Source organism: Aythya marila (assembly GCF_965140915.1).
Source record: "Aythya marila genome assembly, chromosome: 26".
Taxonomy (NCBI): Eukaryota; Metazoa; Chordata; class Aves; order Anseriformes; family Anatidae; genus Aythya; species Aythya marila.
Window position 1 is genome coordinate 5,344,219 of NC_139067.1, and position 19,896 is coordinate 5,364,114.

At 42.4% G+C, this 19,896-nt stretch overlaps 1 protein-coding gene across 1 annotated transcript in view; it reads right to left on the reverse strand.

The window, feature by feature from the left end:
• The window catches only part of ANTXR1 (ANTXR cell adhesion molecule 1), a 120,040-nt gene that overhangs the window by 25,637 nt on the left and 74,507 nt on the right, over positions 1-19,896 (reverse strand). The window contains exons 14-16 of the mRNA XM_082779569.1: positions 15,387-15,428; positions 7,319-7,414; positions 6,970-7,137 (exon numbers count right to left, since the gene is read on the reverse strand). Of these exons, the coding sequence (XP_082635695.1) occupies positions 6,970-7,137; positions 7,319-7,414; positions 15,387-15,428 (306 nt within the window). The remainder of the gene's footprint in view (positions 1-6,969; positions 7,138-7,318; positions 7,415-15,386; positions 15,429-19,896) is intronic.

A 19,896-nucleotide genomic window follows, 5' to 3' on the forward strand; every position in this document is an offset into this window, starting at 1 on the left:
GCTGCATTTGGACAGCACAGCATCTTTGACCTGAGGGAAGCCATCCTTGTCTCTGAATCCACAGAATCACAGAATTTCTAGGTTGGAAGAGACCTCAAGATCATCGAGTCCAACCTCTGACCTAACGCTAACAGTCCCCACTAAACCATATCCCTAAGCTCTACATCTAAACGTCTTTTGAAGACTTCCAGGGATGGTGACTCCACCACTTCCCTGGGCAGCCTGTTCCAATGCCTAACAACCCTTTCGGTGAAGAAGTTCTTCCTAACATCTAACCTAAAACTCCCCTGGTGCAACTTTAGCCCATTCCCCCTCATCCTGTCACCAGGCACGTGGGAGAACAGACCAACCCCCACCTCACTACAGCCTCCTTTAAGGTATCTGTAGAGAGCGATAACGTCACCCCTGAGCCTCCTCTTCTCCAGGCTGAACAAGCCCAGCTCCCTCAGCCGCTCCTCGTAGGACTTGCTCTCCAGGCCCCTCACCAGCTTTGTCGCCCTTCTCTGCACCCGCTCAAGCACCTCCATGTCCTTCTTGTAGCGAGGGGCCCAAAACTGAACACAGTACTCGAGGTGCGGCCTCACCAGAGCTGAGTACAGGGGGACGATCACCTCCCTAGCCCTGCTGGTCACACTGTTTCTGATACAAGCCAGGATGCCTTTGGCCTTCTTGGCCACCTGAGCACACTGCTGGCTCATATTCAGCCGACTATCCACCATCACTCCCAGGTCCTTCTCTGCCTGGCAGCTCTCCAACCACTCATCTTCCAGCCTGTAGCTCTGCTTGGGGTTATTGCGCCCCAGGTGCAGGACCCGGCACTTGGCCTTGTTGAACTTCATGCAGTTGACCTCAGCCCATCGGTGCAGCCTATCCAGATCCTCCTGCAGAGCTTTCCTACCCTCAAGCAGATCGACACATGCACCTAACTTGGTGTCATCTGCGAACTTACTGAGGGTGCACTCGATGCCCTCGTCCAGATCATCGATGAAGATATTAAAGAGGACCGGCCCCAGCACCGAGCCCTGGGGGACGCCACTAGTGACTGGCCTCCAACTGGACTTGGCTCCATTCACCACAACTCTTTGGGCCCGGCTATCCAGCCAGTTTCTAACCCAATGAAGTGTGCGCCAGTCCAAGCCAAGAGCAGCCAGTTTCTTGAGGAGAATGCTGTGGGAGACAGTGTCAAAAGCCTTGCTGAAGTCAAGGTAGACCACATCCACAACCTTTCCCTCATCCACCCAGCGCGTCACTTTGTCATAGAAGGAGATCAGGTTCATCAAACAGGACCTGCCTTTCATAAACCCATGCTGACTGGGCCTGATCGCCTGCTTGCCCTGCAAGTGCTGCGTGATGACTCTCAGGAGGATCTGCTCCATGAGCTTCCCTGGTACTGAGGTCAAACTGACAGGCCTGTAGTTTCCCGGGTCTGCCCTCCAGCCCTTCTTGTAGATGGGCGTCACATTTGCTAGCCGCCAGTCAACTGGGACCTCCCCCGATCGCCAGGACTGCTGATAAATGATGGACAGTGCTGATAAATGATGGACAGATCCATCTCAATCCATCCCTCCATCTGAAAACAATCCCTCTGAATGCATCTTTCCTCCTACATCAGACCTCATTGAAGCTTTTGATCTCCTGCCCCTCTGACAACTGAAGAAATAAGTACCTTTTTTGGTCATTTTTCCTTTAAGAAACTAGAGGGAAAATTGCAACTTTCCATGGAATAAAAAAGTCCTTCTTACCCGAAAGTCCTAATTTCCATCAGTCTACTAAGCTTTCTTGTGAAAAGACAAGAGCTCCATCTTGGGTCATTTTCTGTTTGGGAACTGCTTTGCAACTGAAGCACAAAGTAACTTGGAGGCAAAAAAAAGGTCTGGAGGCAAATAAAGCCTTGGGTCCTACTAGATATGAAGTCCAGAAAGTAGAAACAATGACAAATGTAGATGAGAAATGAAAGAAGGCATAGTTTCAGCCACTGCATGAAAACAAATGCATTCTCTTTCTTAATTAATGGTTAGGTCAGCACTGTATTGACCCCAGTCTAGGGAATGACCGGATACCTAGATTGCTCTTGAGACCTGGTACGTTGTCAGTCAGAGGCAGTTTTGTAAGCTGCCTATAAATGCAAGCTGTCCTCAGGCCTCAAGACAAAGTCTAGAAAAATGTGCCAGGGACACAATATTAAGTTGCCTCAATTTAGGAGGCACCTGAGGTTTCTTTTTGGCAGGACCAGCTGCTGCTTCAACCCCAGACTTGAGGTAGGTCCTGCAGGTGAGTTTTCATGTATAAGCAGTGAATTGAGCCTTGTCTCATGGTCCTTTATGTATAGTTGTGTAGAGACTGCTAGTGGCCTTTTTGAAGTCATCTGAGTACTATAAATGTTCTGAGGAGGAGAGAACAGGTAGACATAGACAGAATCTGAGGTAGAAATAGGGGTTGAATGAAAGCTAGTAACCAAACCAAAGCATAGACAGCTGTGCGGCTGGCTGTAGCAGGGAGCACATCCTGAACCAAATTGAGACAAATGGCACAGTCCTTTATGATCCTTCACTTGCGTCTATGTTTTCTGCTGTCCCTCCCTCTGTCAGATGAACTGAGGATTTGACAAGGTTCATGAGAAATTTTTAGACTTGTCTTGCTCTTTGGTTTATTTGCACTGACCTTTCAAACTGGTGAAATGATATTTTAAAAAAATAAATACAGTTGGCATCATGATAAGAAGTAACTTCTGCAAATAAGAATAACATTAACAGTAACAATAATAATAACAATCCGTTAAGTGTCAGCAACTGTATTTGGCAGTAAACAAAGCCCTAGAGCATTTCAAGCGGCAATCTATCCACTCTGTTATCAGCTGTCTACCTACCATATGGATGCTACCCTGAAGATTGGATGTAAAGGGAAGAAAAACTACATCAGACAAACTGGCAAAAGGCTGAACACTCCAAGTAAGGCTGGCACTTGTGGAGAAAAGGAGGCTGTTAGCCAGCAAGGTGACTGGCCCTAAAATGTGAATTTCCTGGCTCTTTGTCAGATTCAAGCTACCTTGGTTCACTGCTCCTCAGATTTAATTCCTTGCACTTCTCCTTTACCTAGGATTATTTTTTTTAATAGGTTGTTACATGCATATTTATCTACCTTCAAAAGAGATGTTTCAAACAGTTCAGTGGAATGGGTGGAAATTTAACGTCTTTTCTAACCAAAGAAGCTGAGAGAACATGGAGCATGGCGATGAGGGAAAATTAAAGTGAGTATCAGGAGACATTTCCTACGGGTGAGGTCTGGTAGTCTGGGAAACATTTCCCCTGAGCAGCAGTGGAAGCCTCTGTTATTTTAAAAACCAGACTGGAAAAAGCAGTGAGGGACAGACCCAAGCTAACAGTGCTGCTTTGGCTGAGAGTGCAGACCCAATGACCTAATAGGCTGTTCCTCCTCACCTCCCCCTGCTTCTTACAACTCCACAATAGCTTCCCTGCATAACACAATGCAAATTCATCTTCGTATGCTCACATCTTCTAGACAGAAGCTTCTGCCTAGAGTACTGATGAGTTTATGCCAATTTTGCAATTTCCTTACTGCACAGGGAGAGCAATTGCAGGATCTCTGCTTCAGAGAAATTATCCCCTCTGTTTCTGTTGAGTGCTCACAGTTGTACGTGGGGAAAGTATTGGATATAGTTATCCAGTATGCATACACAGCCTGTTTGGGTGCAGTTCAATAAGGGGTGTGGTAGCAATTAATAGTTAGGTAAAACCTCATCCACAGACCGATTCAGGCTGCTGAACACTATCCAGAAGTAGTACATGCCAAAGTTAGGGAGTATTTGGATATGGGGTCTTAGGTGGGACCTGTCCTTATACTATACAGTTTGAATGGTATAAAGGAGAGATTTTTCTAAAGGCACTAAGAACATATATCATGAGCCAGCAGTGTGCCCTGGCAGCCAGGAGGGCCAACTGTATCCTGGGGTGCATCAAGCACAGCATTGCTAGTTGGTTGAGGGAAGTCATTGTCCTGCTCTACTCTGCACTGGTGCAGCCTCACCTCAAGTACTGTGTGCAGTTCTGGGCACCACAGTACAAAAAGGACATGAAACTGTTTGGGAGTGCCCAGAGAAGGGCTACAAAGATGGTGAAGGGCCTAGAGGGGAAGACATATGAGGAGCAGCTGAGGGCACTGGGCCTGTTCAGCCTGGAAAAGAGGAGGCTGAGGGGGGACCTCATCACGGCCTACAGCTTCCTCATGAGGGGGAGTGGAGGGGCAGGTGCCAATCTATTTTCTTTAGTGACCAGTGATAGAACCCAAGGGAATGGAGTCAACCTGTGACAGGGGAGGTTCAGGCTGGACATCAGGAAGAGGTTTTTCACTGAGAGGGTTGTTGCGCACTGAACAGGCTATCCAGGTACAAAGCCACGGCACCAAGCCTGTCGGAGTTTAAGTGTTTGGCCTGTGCTCTTAGTCATATGGTCTGAATTTTTGGGTAGGCCTATGTGGAGCCAGGATTGGACTCAGTGATCCTTGTGGGTCCCTTCCAATTCGGAATATTCTATGAGTCTATGATTCTATCACCCATGAGATACTTCTAATACACTTAGGCCCCTAATAATCAAAAGATTGCTGTTATGAAGCAAAAGCCATTCCTAGTCATAATTAGAACTGAACTCAAAACCAATGTACATTGAATCTTTTCTCCAAGTCTCTTTTGAACTTTGGAGAAATTCCAGCTGGGACACAGATCTGCAATAAACTTGACTCCGCTGTTCAGAACTGACTTGCTACCATGCAGAATAAACTCTGAAAATAAACTGAAAATCTCCTGACGCTGTAATCCAACAGCATAAACTGGTGAAGAAAGAAGGGAGAAACTCATCAGTATCTCCTATGGGAAAGGACCTAGCTCTCAGCTAACAGTAGCTGTGCCCACACGGATTCCATCTGCAAGTGCACGTGTATTCAATGTTCTTTGTGCTAAAACTGGTGCTTCTATTAACTCCTAAGTGTTTAGAGTACAGCTTTCTGTGCTGTGAAACCTTCTGACTGCAGCACACAAAAAGCAACTGAGCTGCATCTCTCAGCTGTATGAGGTCATTTCCATGAGCACATCGTACAAGTGAAAATCTCCCAGATGGGACTAGTGTGTTTTACGAACGTTGCAGTAATGTAAATTACAACACGATACATTTAGTAACAAAGGAGCAGCTATGTGGGATGGTGCTTACTGCATTCCCAACTCTGAACTGAAAAAAGTTGACTGTAACCTGTCCCACTGTGGGAATAAATAACCTTCATGAATACATGTTGAAATCATTATAATACAATTGCAAATGACTTGTTGGTAGGCTATGTTTATTAGATGATAATCTTTAAGGGGGCGAGAGAGGGCATTGAACCAAATTTTCAAAGAGGCTCACATTTCTGTATCCTCCGGAAACCACTACTACTCCCTTGTGCATCTTTGCCATTTCCATTGCTGGATTTGAACCAGCTGTAAGATCAATGTCTGAGGAAAGCCAAAACACGTGACTTGCCCAGATTCCTATGGGCACTGCTCAGAGCTGATCAGTAACAAGAAACAATGCAAGGAAACCTGGGTGTATTGCAGTGAAATATACCTGCATCTAAATAATGTAGCTGGTAGAATGTTTGGCTAGGTTGGTTGCTTCTAGAGAGGAAGAAGACAGGAGAATAAAAACTCTGCTTTCCAGCAGTGAGGCACTTCCACATTTAGCATAAAATTTAAGGTAAGTTAAACAGTAGGCGATTTAACAAATTGACTGTAGAAGGTTTCTAACCCTAACCAGAATTTCCACTCTTCACAATGAGATCCAGGCTCCCGTGGTGCCAGGCTTGCACTGGGGTATGAACTGTGCATTTTCAGTCTTTTCTGACACTACAGTGCTGCTGCAAATACCACAAACTGAAAAGAGATGAGAAGGGTCTTAGTATTTCCCAAAAAGGATAACCCTGAAAAATGTTTGGATTTTTTTATTATACAGGTGCAACCTCTTGAAAATTGTTTGCTGAGGACAGCTTAACTTGTCTTGAATGTAAAAGATTAACTTTCTCATGTTGGAGTGTCTTCATACCACACTCTGGATGATGCCACCAATATCTGTTGCTTGTGGTTTGTTTCCCTCAATCCAGGAGGAGCACTCACATATGTGAGGAAGGGTTTTGCATCAGTGAATTATTCAGTTGCTTGCTTGTTTCAGTTTTGTACACTGACAACAATTCACATGAGGGAAGCCAAGCTGAAGAACAGCTGCCCGCACTTGGGACAGATGGCAGAGAAGGAGATCCTTCTCAGTTCCCGAGGGTGACTGCTAGGCAGCTTTGCATTGTGTGTGACCCAATAACAGCATGAATTTGCACTTTCACTTCTGAGGCACTCTAATTCAGTCAAAACCTTCTTGCAGGGCATCCCCTCCATGTGAGGTGAGCATGCTGCCCTCCATCAGGCCTGGCCCTGTGACCCATGACAGCTGGCAGACATCCATGTGCTTCACTGCAGTCAGAACATTTTTCCTTGGTGATACTTAAGAGCAATTTTCTTCTGATTTTTCCACTCTTTCTAAGGAAAGAGGATGCTATTTCCTCCCTACAACACAGAGAATATGCAATTTGGAGTAAAGGGCCTGCCTTTGGAAGCACAGTGGAGTCTGAAAGCAATTTACAGAAGCTAGCTACACCACTAAAAGTGATCAGCTTTTTATTCTGGTCTCAGAAAGCAATGTGACTCTGCAACCTGATCAACCTGATGGAAATACCCATTGCCCATGAGGCTCCTTTCTATAGCATCTCCCTGGTCACATGTTCAGTGAGACTTCCTTATGCACAGCTTCTCCACCAGCACCTTGAGGTCACAGGTTTATGGACAGTTCTAGATCTTACCCATGGATGTGAAAACAGACCGCTTAACACAGATCTCCTGGAAACACTTTATGCAGTAAAACACTGAACTGGACCTACCTTGATTGGAGAGTACCACTTCCGAGGAGAAGAGGGTCTGCGCATATTGTTCACAAGGTTCCTGGGCTCCGGGAATTCATATTCCTGTTCTGGCATCTTGACTCTGGCATTCTTGGCTTTCTCTAACTTAGCGCCTTCTTCTGTAGAACCCTTTTCTCCCCAGCGCACCTGAAAATACAGAATCAGAAATGCAAAGGTGGGGAAAAGCTTCAGAAAAACTATAAAAATATTACCTTGCAATTTGCATGACAACACTGTCCATGTATCCCAGGCACAGACCTGGATCCTACTGAAGTAGAAGAAAGTTCAAAACTGAGATTTTCTGATACATAGACTGGTGCCTATTTACCTCCATTCGTTTGATGCCACCAACTCCTCGACCACCATAATAAGAGGCATCTACTGTTGGCCATTTTTTCTTTGGAAGGCCATCATCATCTTCTTCCTACAAAACAGAAGGAAGGGGTTGTACTGTTAGGAAGCATGAACCAAGGTGGTAAGGCATAAATGGTCACAGGTCATGTCGTCCTTTGAGCCAGCTAGAGCCAGTGCAATAAATGTTCTGCTCTCTTACTGCTTGTTTTCCTGCGGATGTACACTCATGAAAAGAAAATGTTTAATTATATAAACACTACCACCACTTGAAAGGTACAATCCAGCTCCAGCAAGAATGTGTGTTTTTGCAATAGTTTTATTTAAAGGGATTTTCATCGTCTTTAAATTCAGGGAAGTAAATTATTTCCAAGTTGCAAAATCACTGAGGATGTTGCCAAAATAATATTCAGGATAGTCAAGAGTTGGGGACTTTTGGCTTCAAGTCTGATTGATATGCTAGCCATGAATGATGGCAGCAAGGACTTACCCCTTTGCCATCCTCTTCCCTGTGCCTGTGGTTAGATAGGGGCCAGCTGTTGCTGTGAGGAGCGTTCACTGACTCACGGCTACCCTTGCTGACATAATCCTCTAGTACACAGATAAATCATTGTATTTTAGTTCAGATATGACAGAAGGGGGAGTGAAGGAGAGCAAGAAAGCAAGCAAGTCAGATTTGATCCAGAGTGTAGGTGAACTAGGAGTATATTTGGGAACAACCCGTGTGATGGTCTAAAAGGGAGATGATTGTTTTTTTTAGACGAGCGGGCCAAGTGTAATAGGATGGAAAAGACTAATGGAAAAGCTACAAGAATGGAATTAGTTCTTGTAATGAACTTCTGCCTCTGCTGGCAAGGCTACCCATGGAAATCCATGTGGCTTCAGTGATTTCATGGCCTTATGCCAGCAGAAAGTCAGACCTTGTGTGAAAAATGAGACTTAAATTCTGTACAAAATGGAATGTGTTCTATCCCTGCTGTAGCAGGCAGAAACCCAGGGACATCACCAAACACAAACTCTGGCATTCATGATGGCATTCAGATACGGCCCAATTAACAAACCAAGAAAATCTTTCAATGTGTTTTTAAAATCAATCTAGCTGAATTTCTAGTGAGTATATTCTATGTAAAAAATGGTACACTATAACAGTGCATACGCTCTGACCTACATAGTGCCTTTCGCTTTAATTTCTACAATTCAGGCTGTGAATTGGCAAAGCAGAAAAGCAGAGTTCATCAAAAACGTGAAGTATTTCCTGTGAAAAATGTGGAGAGAGATGAAAAATGGTCCCTTTTTTTTTTTTTTTTTTTCTTTAATTCTTCACAGGGATTTGGCGAAACTCCAGAGCTTAGGAGCTTTCCAAAACTGAAAAAGCCAAAAATACTTTGAAATTGAACTCCCCAGTAGGAAAATTTAAAAACTGGAGGAAAAAAAAATCCAAGACAAACTATGCTCTTCATGTCAAACAAAAGCATTTTTATTTAAAAACAAAACAAAACATAAATTCAGCTGCAAAAATTGTCCTGATCTAAAGGAAGAGTGAACAATTGAGTCATAAATATAAGGTCCCTCTCCTTTGTAGCTGACCTCTCTTTCTCTCTCTGGTTAGAGCTGCTGAGGCTCTTTGCTGCAACCTAAGAACTTAATATCTCTGCATGAAGTTTTCCATGAGGACTTTTTTCAAAAAATGGAATCAAAGCCATCTAAATATTTTCCTTCAGCAATTCTCTCTTTCTCTGTCTTCAGCTTAGCACAGACTGGACCTCTCACAACAGGAAATACCAAGGTTTAGGAAATCTTCCCCACAAGCCCTTGAAAGCCCTGCAAGTCACTTCAATCTAAGATAGGAGTGTTTCTGCCAGAACAACAACAGAAGAACCACACGCACAAAAAGACCAGAGCAAACACTTGAAAAACAAAGGAGTCACAAGCTTTCTTCCGGATGAGTCTGTTTACATCTTTTGAAGGGCATAGGATGTTTTGCAATACAAGCAGAAAAATAAAAACAAAAAACACCAGTGTTGTCCTAGTCACTTGACAAATGTGTTCACAATGTATGTGAGTAGCTCTACTAAAGCAGCTGGAAACTTGGGCGTCAGGGTGGCAGAAAAGCAGGAAAATGAGAGGGAAGAGGCATACCATCCCCACCCCCAGCATCCTAGCTGACCCATTCAGAAGAACTGAGCCAATAAAATGGGGCAGAATTCTCACATCTGACTCAGTTTTGCCCATAGTTTTCTACACTTAGCTACAATGTGGTTTTTGCCTGAGGAAGAACTCCATAAGGAACTTCAGCTCTGACCCAGCAACAGCACAAAAAACAGCCCCGGAAAATCTAAGTGCATTTAAGGATGCTGGAAATTGACTGTACAGAACTTGGCATCTTTCCATCCCCCAAATCTGCTTTAGATGGAGCTAGAGTTTCTTTTTTAAAAAATACAAAGAAGCAGGACAGAGCTACATTTCACAGTCAAAGATCCAGATTCATAACTGCTGGATTTCAGAAAACAAAGATGTGTTTATCTCAGAGTCCATGCCGGGCTCTGTATACTTTGACCCTGACCTGAGGGAACCTCATCTGTGGGTAACACAAGGATAATTCAGGCTCCACTAGGGACGTCTGAACCACTCAGGGTAAGAATTCAAACTAAATTTGGCCAGATTTTTAAAAAGTTTGGACAATTTACCCTTCTCCCCGCCCTTATAATTATTTTCACAGTTGTCTCTGCAATGCCTGAATCTTGTCAGAACTTAGCATTTACAGAGTGCTTTGCCTGAAAAAAAAAAAAGAAAAAAAAAAAAAAAAAGCACTTTAAGACATGGGATAATAATTTCTCTAAGAGATTTTATCACCTAACTTTACAGCTGAGGAAATCTGGAGGTGAAATACATTGTCCTCCAGCCTCACAGATCCTTACTGCAACCCATTCCCTTAACACCAGACTCATTTCCAAATTGCATGGCCACCTCTCAAATCTAAAGGCATTGTTACACTTTGAGGATAATTTACTTGGTTCTCAAGAAACATTTCCTCCCTACTTTGGCAGGTTTTGCTTGTCACATTATACTCTACCAGGCGTCTAAATCACAACTGTATAAAACCTGACTTATCTTAATAATCTTTGAGGTGTTTTGCAGAACATGGCATTGGTGTTTCTCATACTTGCATCTCTCACCAGCCCAAGCCTGCAAGCTATTGTCAGAAAGCACTCATAGGTCACAAGAATATTTAAGAGATGTTCCACTGGTGTTCTGCTAAGAAGCAGGCTGAAGAAAGAGCTCAAATGTCATTAGGCACCAGCAAAAAACACCTATAAATTTATCCTTGAGACAAAAATGCTTAGAAAACCAGACCTTGTCAGGCTTAGTGAGTATGGAATTCTTAGTTTATCTATGGTACAGATTCCTAAAGATCCTGCCTGAAGTTATGTCTTCTGAGTGCAGAGTGCTGCATGTGCACAGTTAAGACAGAATGCATTTTGATGAAGATAAAGGAGAAGGGATGTATTCCCACTCCATGGCTCAGACATGCAAAGAGTCTATGCAAAGAAATAACATGCACAGGGTCACTCAGGAAATCCTTCTACAGAACAGAACACCTCATGTACCCAGACTTATAGCCCCAATTCCCAGGTTGCATTTTGTAAAGACTGTAGTGCTAGAGATGCTCATGTCTGAACTATGATTTCACAATGGAGATTGCTGTTCCACAGAGTCTTTTGCATGTAGTGCTGGCAATAGGGACTATTGCCAGTGACGGGGGAATAAACCCAACTGTTCACCACCTCCACACTAATTGAGTGTGCTGTGTTGGATCTGCCTAGATATTTTGCATTAAATTTGGTTATAAAAGTCCACACCTTCATGGAGTAATACCTACACCTCATTTGCTCCCAATAACATTCCAAATCTTTTTCTTTTAAATGATTGTATCTTGAAAGATTCCTTTTCTCCTCCTCCCAGATTTCCAAAACACATTGTAAAAAGAGAGTAAAGGGGAAGGAAAAGAGCTGGCATACCACTGTGACCTGGCTTTATTTCAGGAATAGCAGAATACATTTCCTGCCTTGGTGTCTACAAAAAAAAAATTGCATCAGAGCTTTTCTCTGAAGCTTATTTTGCTATCTTCCCAGCAAGGCTTTTCAGGAAGAGAGAGCAAAATAATTTGGAAGAGTTTAATAAACACTAATAAGTGAGGCTGCAAGTGGCTCCCCAATAAGATTAATTCCTCTCAGGCATTCTTTGGTGTCATGAATGTTTAGAAGTTGGAGAAGAGATCAAACTGGTTCAAGGTGAACAGAAGTTTTAATCTGCTAGCTTAACAATAGATGCCATGCAGTGAGTTAAATTTCTCCTTTTCATGCAGGCCTCCCATGACAGCAGTAATTGCTTTCAACGTCTCATGACTGTGCTGGTGAATGGTGCTTTTCTCTTCAGGACTTTCTTGTGCATGTTTGCTTTAGTGTATGTGGCTAGGATGACAACAGACATAAAGATTATTCAATTACAGGCTGGTTGGTGGCTTGGCCCTGGTGCCACATTAGGAGTGATTATGGAGCTTGGGTAATAGAGCAATATGGAAAAAGTGGGTCTGAGTGATGAGTAAAGGGCATGCTTGGGTCATCTGGTATGTCTCCTGCCTGGGTTTGCCAGGTTTTAGGACACTTCATGTCCCTGAATCCATTTTGTAGGAGAAAGCACTGCCATGACAGAAAATGAATATACAGCAGTGTATGTTAACATTGCCTGGTCTCAGTTTACAGGGCAGAGAAGCAATGAAAAGAGCATGTGCCTCTTGGAGTGCTCCTGCTTATCCTTTTGTGGGACAGACTAGCAGCAGACCCCTGGCATGGGTCAGGTAGTGAACAGGAAATTGTTGGAAGCTGCAGATCCCTGTAGGGTGTCTTTTTTTTTTTTTTTTTTTTTGTAGAAAATGGGTTGCTATACTGAGAACCGGCTTCAGCCTCTTGATAGGCTTATGGTCTGAGTTGAATAAGAGTTGTTCCAATAAGCCCAGCCTGAAGGTGATGGGCACCTGAACAAAAGCAGACACGTCTTCCTCTGGCAGGGCTAGAAAGACTCTTCCTATACACTGGAAGTAGAAGAACGTGAGTTTGATCTGCTAGCAATGAGTCAATCACAAGTCAGAAAGGTGCTCACTGACTCCTTGAGACATTCACTTCTTCTGATTGGCATTCACTCAGTCTTTCCTGGCTGTAAGTAAAACCATCTGTCCTTCTTCATCTGGGCTAAGCCTTCTCCGGTATCCTCTGTTGTCTGAGGAGCACAGTGGTAAGTTGACAACATTTGCAACTTCTGAATGAATTAATTGGAAGTTTTTAGCCAATAATGATTTCCTTCACCAACAGTGAGTATGTCTCCAATATGTCTCAAAAGGCCTTTAAAGTAGAGTTCAATAAAACCTTTGGCGGGTTTCTGACAGTAATGCTACTTTCCCTGTATTGTTAAAGTATAATGCATTATCCTTGCAGTACAAAGACATATGGGCCTCAGCTCCCAAAGCTGCTCAGAATTCCTCATCTTATTTTTGCCAAGATCTTTAGGAGAAGAAAATAATTTTACTTTAATTGTAATGCTGCTGTTCAAGGAATTAGTGCTCTTTCATGCTGGAGATGAGCAGTTACTAGGTTTTCTGTAAGGGAGAAGGCAACCTAAAACACATAAGAAAAACATGAATGCAGAAAATCAACACCATCTTCCATTTGTTTTTAGCAGAATAGGAAATCTGGAGCATCCAATCTTCTCTGAAAGCATCACATTATTGCCATTCCTGTTCCATGGACCAGACTCTATAATAGTAAATGGGATCAATGAAATAGTTTTTCCAACAGCAAGGGCCTCTTCTGTCACGGAAAAAAATGCAAAGTACAGGTCACAGATGTAAGCTTTACTAATTTTTGAGCACTGCACTGGTGCTTTACACTTTCTAAAATAGTAAAAATGTATTTTTCTTTGTCTGCTAATTTTACAAGGTGGCTTTAGGATAACTGAGCATTGAGCTTTGGGGAAAGTGCATGTGAAATTATATGTCTGCAATCAGGCTAGTTCCTGTAATTCTAGCAGGTTATTGTAGCCAAATCTCCCTATCCCAGGGTCCCAAAACAATAAGAACAATAGCTAGAATATTGTATAGACCTTCTCTTGTATCAATGGTGAAGCAGGTAAACTGCAGGTAGAAGATTAATGTAATTTTTCTGCTTCTATGCAAAAAGAATTTGCCCACATTCTCCTCAGTATGAGATCAGGTTACTTTAAAACAAAAAAACATTGGCAAACACATTGCTAGAGGAAAGCTGTCAAACAGACTGATGAACTGAAGATTGTTCTACAAAAAACACTGTGTGGACTCTTCCTCTCTGTCAGACTCGTTTAACCAAAACTAACCTGAAGCAAATACAACTTGTGTGCCACAGCTGGTTTATTGTGTAGCAACTGGTCTGCTTTTGCAGCACTTAATGATTTGAGAAAAGGCTTTCCTGTAAGTGAAGCACGCCTTTCCCCTTAACACACAGATTTAATTTCCCCTTCCAATCCTTGGCCAGTGAACCAGCATTCCAGAATGATGCATTTTAATTAACTTCAGCAATTGAATCCCTTGGCTTGGAGGCATGTGTGATGCCGAACAGAACATGTTCAATTTTAGGCTAATATTTTCCTTTTCATTCAGAGGATGAAAGCTAACAAAGCTGGTGAATATATGTACACCCCAAACAGAAATGGCTACTTTTGAAAGTAGGCCAGATGCCTGCATATAAATATATGGGTTGATGCTATTTTGAGAGATGGGTGCCTTCAGCATCAAATGCCTTCAGTATTGAACCCAAATGCAAATCTTCATTGGGTTCAGGAATGCTCAGATGTGCATTTTTACTTGAGGCCTGTTTTGAAGGGGACAAGTGCCATCAAGATGCAGGTTCCAGTATCGGCCTTGGCTCCAGTTGCCCTCACCATCTTTGCTGTGCTCAGTACAGGCAGAAGCTAGGTTGGACTCCACCTTGGTAGTCCTGCAGAGGACTGCACTTTAAGGGTTTCTGCCTTGGCACAGAGCACACTCACTGGGCCTAACTTCACAGGGAGCAGAGATCATTTCATCAAGCTTTCTCACTTGCAAGCTGAAGCAGGCAATGACTTTGTCTCCAGAGGCAAAAAGCAAATGGAAATAGCCAACAAAATCACTCTGAGCATGGATCTAAGTCTTCTGTTACTTGCATAGTTAAGAGGAACAGATTCAAACCCTAGTGAAGTCAATGGAAAAACTTCCATTGACATTAATAAGCCCTGGACACAGCTGACTTTTCAATGAAATCCCATGTGCAAAAGAGTGGAAGTAAGAAAAGAGATCAAGTGTGTGCTGAAAACAGGAGGATACAGAAAGGGGCAGATGAAAAACTGGGCAGATTTCCGGGGAGTCTACTGATTAAGAAATGTTGACATAACTTGAAGCCATTTGTTGCTGGATTTGTCTAGAAAAAATAAACAGAATTAGCATGAAAATTTTAATGTTACTTTACTCTTTCCCTCCGTTAAAACTTCCCCTGTTGGTGCCACTCTTCTGGTGTCAGGATGGTTATACTGCTTTTTACATCTGTTCAGAACCTGGTCCATTCTCTTCAGAAACAATTGCAAAGTTTATGGGCTGCTTTTGCTCACAGCAATTGAAGTGTAAGGAATAAGCATTGTGAGTTAGCGCTCAGCTGCCAAGACTGGTTATATATGCTGAAACACCAAAATCATTATTGTGCTATTCCAAGGAGGTAGTTAAGCACATGTTTAGGTTCCATTAACTTCAAAGCTAAACACATAAGAGTTGTCCTTTTTGTGAATCAGAGCCTAACTCTGCAGAGCTGTTCTGACCAAGTGAAAGAACCACCTGCTTCTGTCCTCCTTCCCTACCTGTTCCCAAAGGTTTAACTTCCTGCCAAGGTCCATATTCTGCCATGCAGCAGAATCATGACCTCTTGTGAGGAAGCTGAACAAAATCTTGTCCTAAACATTGATGAAATCAGGTTGTTGGTGTTACTTACCTCGCTGTCTTCTGCAGGAGGTGGAGGGGGCTCTTTGATGATCTAGAAAGATGGAAGAGAAACAGAATGGTAAATCCATACTTTGTTGTTCAGCACGATACAAAAGTCAAAACAAACAAACAAACAAACAAACAAACAAAAGATGCTGCCGTGAACATTTCTAAACTTAGTTCCTATGTTGCATTACTAAAGGGAGGCTGTGTGTGCTACCAGTGTCACAGTCACCGCAAGTGAGAAGGGAAGCAGGAGACATCCCAAAGCTCTCCCATACGGGCAGTTCCCAATTACATCTCTAGACTCATGTTGCTCATTATGTGATCCCTGCTCCATGTGAGGTGACAGAAAATTTAAAGTAACATATCCTTGATATTCCAGCTTCATAATCCCAGTAGGGGTCATAGTGCTGGCTCTAGGAACGATCACAGTTTTACCTGAACAACTGTGGATGCAGAACCAGCATCTTTTACTGGCCACTGCACACACATACAGGTCCTCAAATAATTTACCTTCTGAACAGACAAAGATTGGAATGAGAAACCATGGTGAAGTGAAACACCCTGGAGACATTGCAGAAGAGTAATAAACCTCCAGCTTCTGTCTCCTAGACAAATACTTCATTCCAGAATTCTGTGCGACCCCAAGATCTCACAGAAAATCCTTTTCACATTGTTAGTATTATATTTTCCACTCTCATATGCTTCTCTTTAAAATATGCATATATATATATATATTTATACACAGACACAGACACACACACACACTTGAGGCTCTCCCAAGATTTCTAGCTAATAAAGCAATAAGGGTGAGGTTTTAAACTGGTCCAGGATATTCTCCATAGAAACAGCTGAAGTTTATGTGGGCGTGAGGTTATTATTTCATGCAAAAAGTTTGCATCTAGGGCTCAGCAGGCAGTTGGCTATTATCACAACCCTCCACTCCAAGGGCAACAGAGAGCCTTCCAAAGGGAAAGCAGTTGCAAGCAGGCCTGTCAAATATCTCTCCCTTAAATGAGACGCACCCCAATGCACTGCCATTGCAATCAACAGATTGAATCCAGCCAATCTTGTCGATTCAGGGATGAAATTTTCTCCAGTATTTTTAAATCCCTCTGGATGAAACAGCTTTCTTTACACACCAGACAATCAGTCAAATTCTGGGGTGCTGAGCACCTGTGGAGATTGTGCTGAGTGTCCTGAGCTCCTCTCAGGACTGGATAGTAGGTGTAGGTGCTGCCTAAGAAGGGGGTGCAGATGTACAGGCTCAAAAATTACCCTTTGAAAATAAATTACAGTCCCAAACAATAACACATTGGCTGTTTAAACACAGAAAGGGAAAATGATAATCATATTAAAGGCCCTGAAGATATAAACCTTTACAAAAATTCTTCTCACTCATGTTTTTCCTTTTCTGATGAGCTCACTGTTTTTATTTTCTTCTGCAAATGCAATATGTCCATTAATGACAAGCATCTGCCTTTGGCTAGGGAGGAGATTGGGGCTGAATCAGTCCTTTTTACATATCTCAGTCCACATATCCCGTTCCCAGGCAGCTGGGCATTTTTGGTGGCCTACAGTGCTCTCAGGGAAGCTCTGCTGAAGACACTGTGTGCTTGAGTATCAACACTGAATCTTTGTTTATGTGCACAGAAGCACAAAGCACATGTGGAAGCATGGAATGACATTTGAGGAGTGGGTTAGGTACACCCACTGTCCTGCTCATAATGATTGCTCACTCTGGTGCAGCAGAACCATGGGTCAGGCTGTGACTGTAAAGCCACTGAGCACATTAGGGAGAAAGATGATGTCCCAGAGGAGCTCAGGCTGACTGGCAGAGCTCTTGAGTGTCTGATAGAGCACCCTTCTCTCTGCCTACCGTGAAATTTCTAGCTTGTGCTTTCAGCTCTGAGGGATCCCAGCTATTTCCCTGATGGAAGGCAAATGAGGAAAAGTAGATGAAAAATGATCTGCATCAAACAGTACTGCTTTGCAGAAAAGAAATCATGGGTACCAGCATGGTTTATTCAAAGTGTTCCTTGTTTGAAGAAGATGGATACAACATGGTTTCTTGTACATCTCACAACACAATTACTGACACTGCACATACAAAGCACCAAAATACACAGAAGGCTTTTCTAGACACATTTTCAGATACATTTGGGTTACTGCTTGCTGTGAAGAATGACACTCTTTACTAGACCTCCCTTTGAACCAAAACCCTTAATCCAACTGCATTGGATGCTGAGAAATTTCATATATCTGATCCAAAATATATCTACTACAACTTGCTTTATGACCTTCTCTAATGTTATTCTGATGGAACATCATGGGTTTCAATGGAGTTTCTCTGATTTGCATTAGCATGAAACATCAGTATAATCCATCCAACATATTTGGTCCAGCTAAGCATTCAAACACAACTTCTCAGACAATATCACTGGAAAATCTGGAGGTTACAGACTTGCAAATGAAGAGATAGCTGTGTTTTTCATATATCTGCATTCTTTCTCACAACATCCACAGTCAAACAAATTAACTCTGATTAGAGAACACATACATTTTTTTCTGCTACAGACCAAGAGAAAAAAAAGAGTGATTCTTTGCATTACTAAGTGCTGGAAACTTTTAAGAGCAACTGAACACTCTGTAAATTGGTCACATAGATTGGTTAGTTTGGACAAATCCAGAGATGGGGAGAATTTAGTCTCTGCCTTTAGCCAGAGAAGCCTTTGAGCTTATATGAACTTTAGAATTTTGTCTTTCATAAAACATATTTTCTGTCTTACTACCCAGATCTGGAAATGCTTTTGGTGTATAAACAGCACAACTCTTTTATTTCTCCCTTTTGGATTTTTACTGTTACAGCTGTATGTGCACAAGCCCCTCATTCTGGGGAAATAGAGGCAGTGAAGCAAACAGGAGCTTTGTAACACCTCACACACATGAGCAAATCAAATGTCAAATGGGAATAACAGATCTCAGAGCCAAAAGGCATTGCCTTTTGGCACTTACACCTGCTCATTTTGTACAATAGAACTGATTACTCAAGTACAAGGAAGAAAATGCTGTTACAGGGAACCCAAAGAGGGTACAGCCTATACTGGCTTACAAGCTTTGAGTCTACCACGTTTTGTTTTGGGCTGCACCTCTTGCCTTCTCTCTGCCTCACCAGATGACACACATGGACCTGCTGAATGCAATCAGCTGGGAACATGATTGGCCAAGCAAAACGTTCCAGCTAGTTTAGCTTGGCAAAGCCGAAGTGTTTGTTCATGTGTGCTGCAATTGTTTTGATAACCCCAAGCCATTTCTGAGATTGCTGCTGTGACTGTATCTCCTGTCCCTGTGTTTGAAAGAAGGAAAATATAGTTCAGCAACCATATTTGCTTGCTAGGTGAGGAATATCTAAGGGTTTCTACATCATTGCCATGTTATAAGAACCTTACAATATGGTCTTATGTTTGTAAGTAGTCAATGTCTGTGGGACAGACAGGTGGCCATTACCTTTTCTTAGCAGAGGAAGCAACTTCAAGAATAGCTGTCAGAACTTCTACATACTTAACTGTGAAAATTCAGGACATTAGAGTGATTCTTTGCCTTTCTATAACAGCAACATGCATGTGACTGACACGGGTCTCTATTAGCTGACACACCATATGCACCTCGACATCACAAATGCATAGAGAAGCAGCTGCTCCTGATGAATAACCCAGTGTAAAAGCAGAAAAATTAGCCAACCTCCTGGAAGTTTAAACCATTAGAGAGGATGGGTTTGCTGCTGTCCTGAAATTTCTATAGCCATTCAGGCATTAGCAAAGACGCACATGTTGAATCCAAATTTTGCATATTCCAGGAATGTGTCCAGGATGTTTTCCATCTTCGGAGAGTAGAACACTCCACCAGGTTGCAGTGTCCAGCAAACACAAACTCGGTAACTCTCCCTAGAGTATTATCTGATAAATAGGGGCAATGTGTTCCTTTTCAGTGAAGTGTATCTGCTTTAAATGAAACAGTACATCATTTAAAATGAGAGCTACATGAGAAAATAATGCAAAATAAGAAATAAAGGGTTTTGCCTTTAATTAGGACTAAAATTTGGAAGGGAGAATGCAGTTAACTGAGCAGGTTTTGTTCTTATTTGCATTCATTCTTCTTGAAAATAGGTATTAATTCTTCTTGGAATATGCATCTTAGCTATCATAAAAAATGGCAGGGGTGTGTGTGTTGTTTTGTTTTGTTTTAAATAGCATTAACTATGACCTATCTGACCCATCCTTTTTTTTTTTTTCTTTTTTTTCTTTTTCCCCCATTTACATATAGTTTTGACCTCCTTTAGATCCTATGACAGTTTCACTGCTTAGTTATAAATTGGATAAAGGAACATTTCCTTTTCATTTGTTTCACATCTGCCGTGTATTCTAAGTAACCATCCTTGGAGATGTTGTCTACAGTTCAAGATTTCTAATATAAGCAAGAAGCCTGTCTATATTTCCTCATCTGCAATACAATGCATT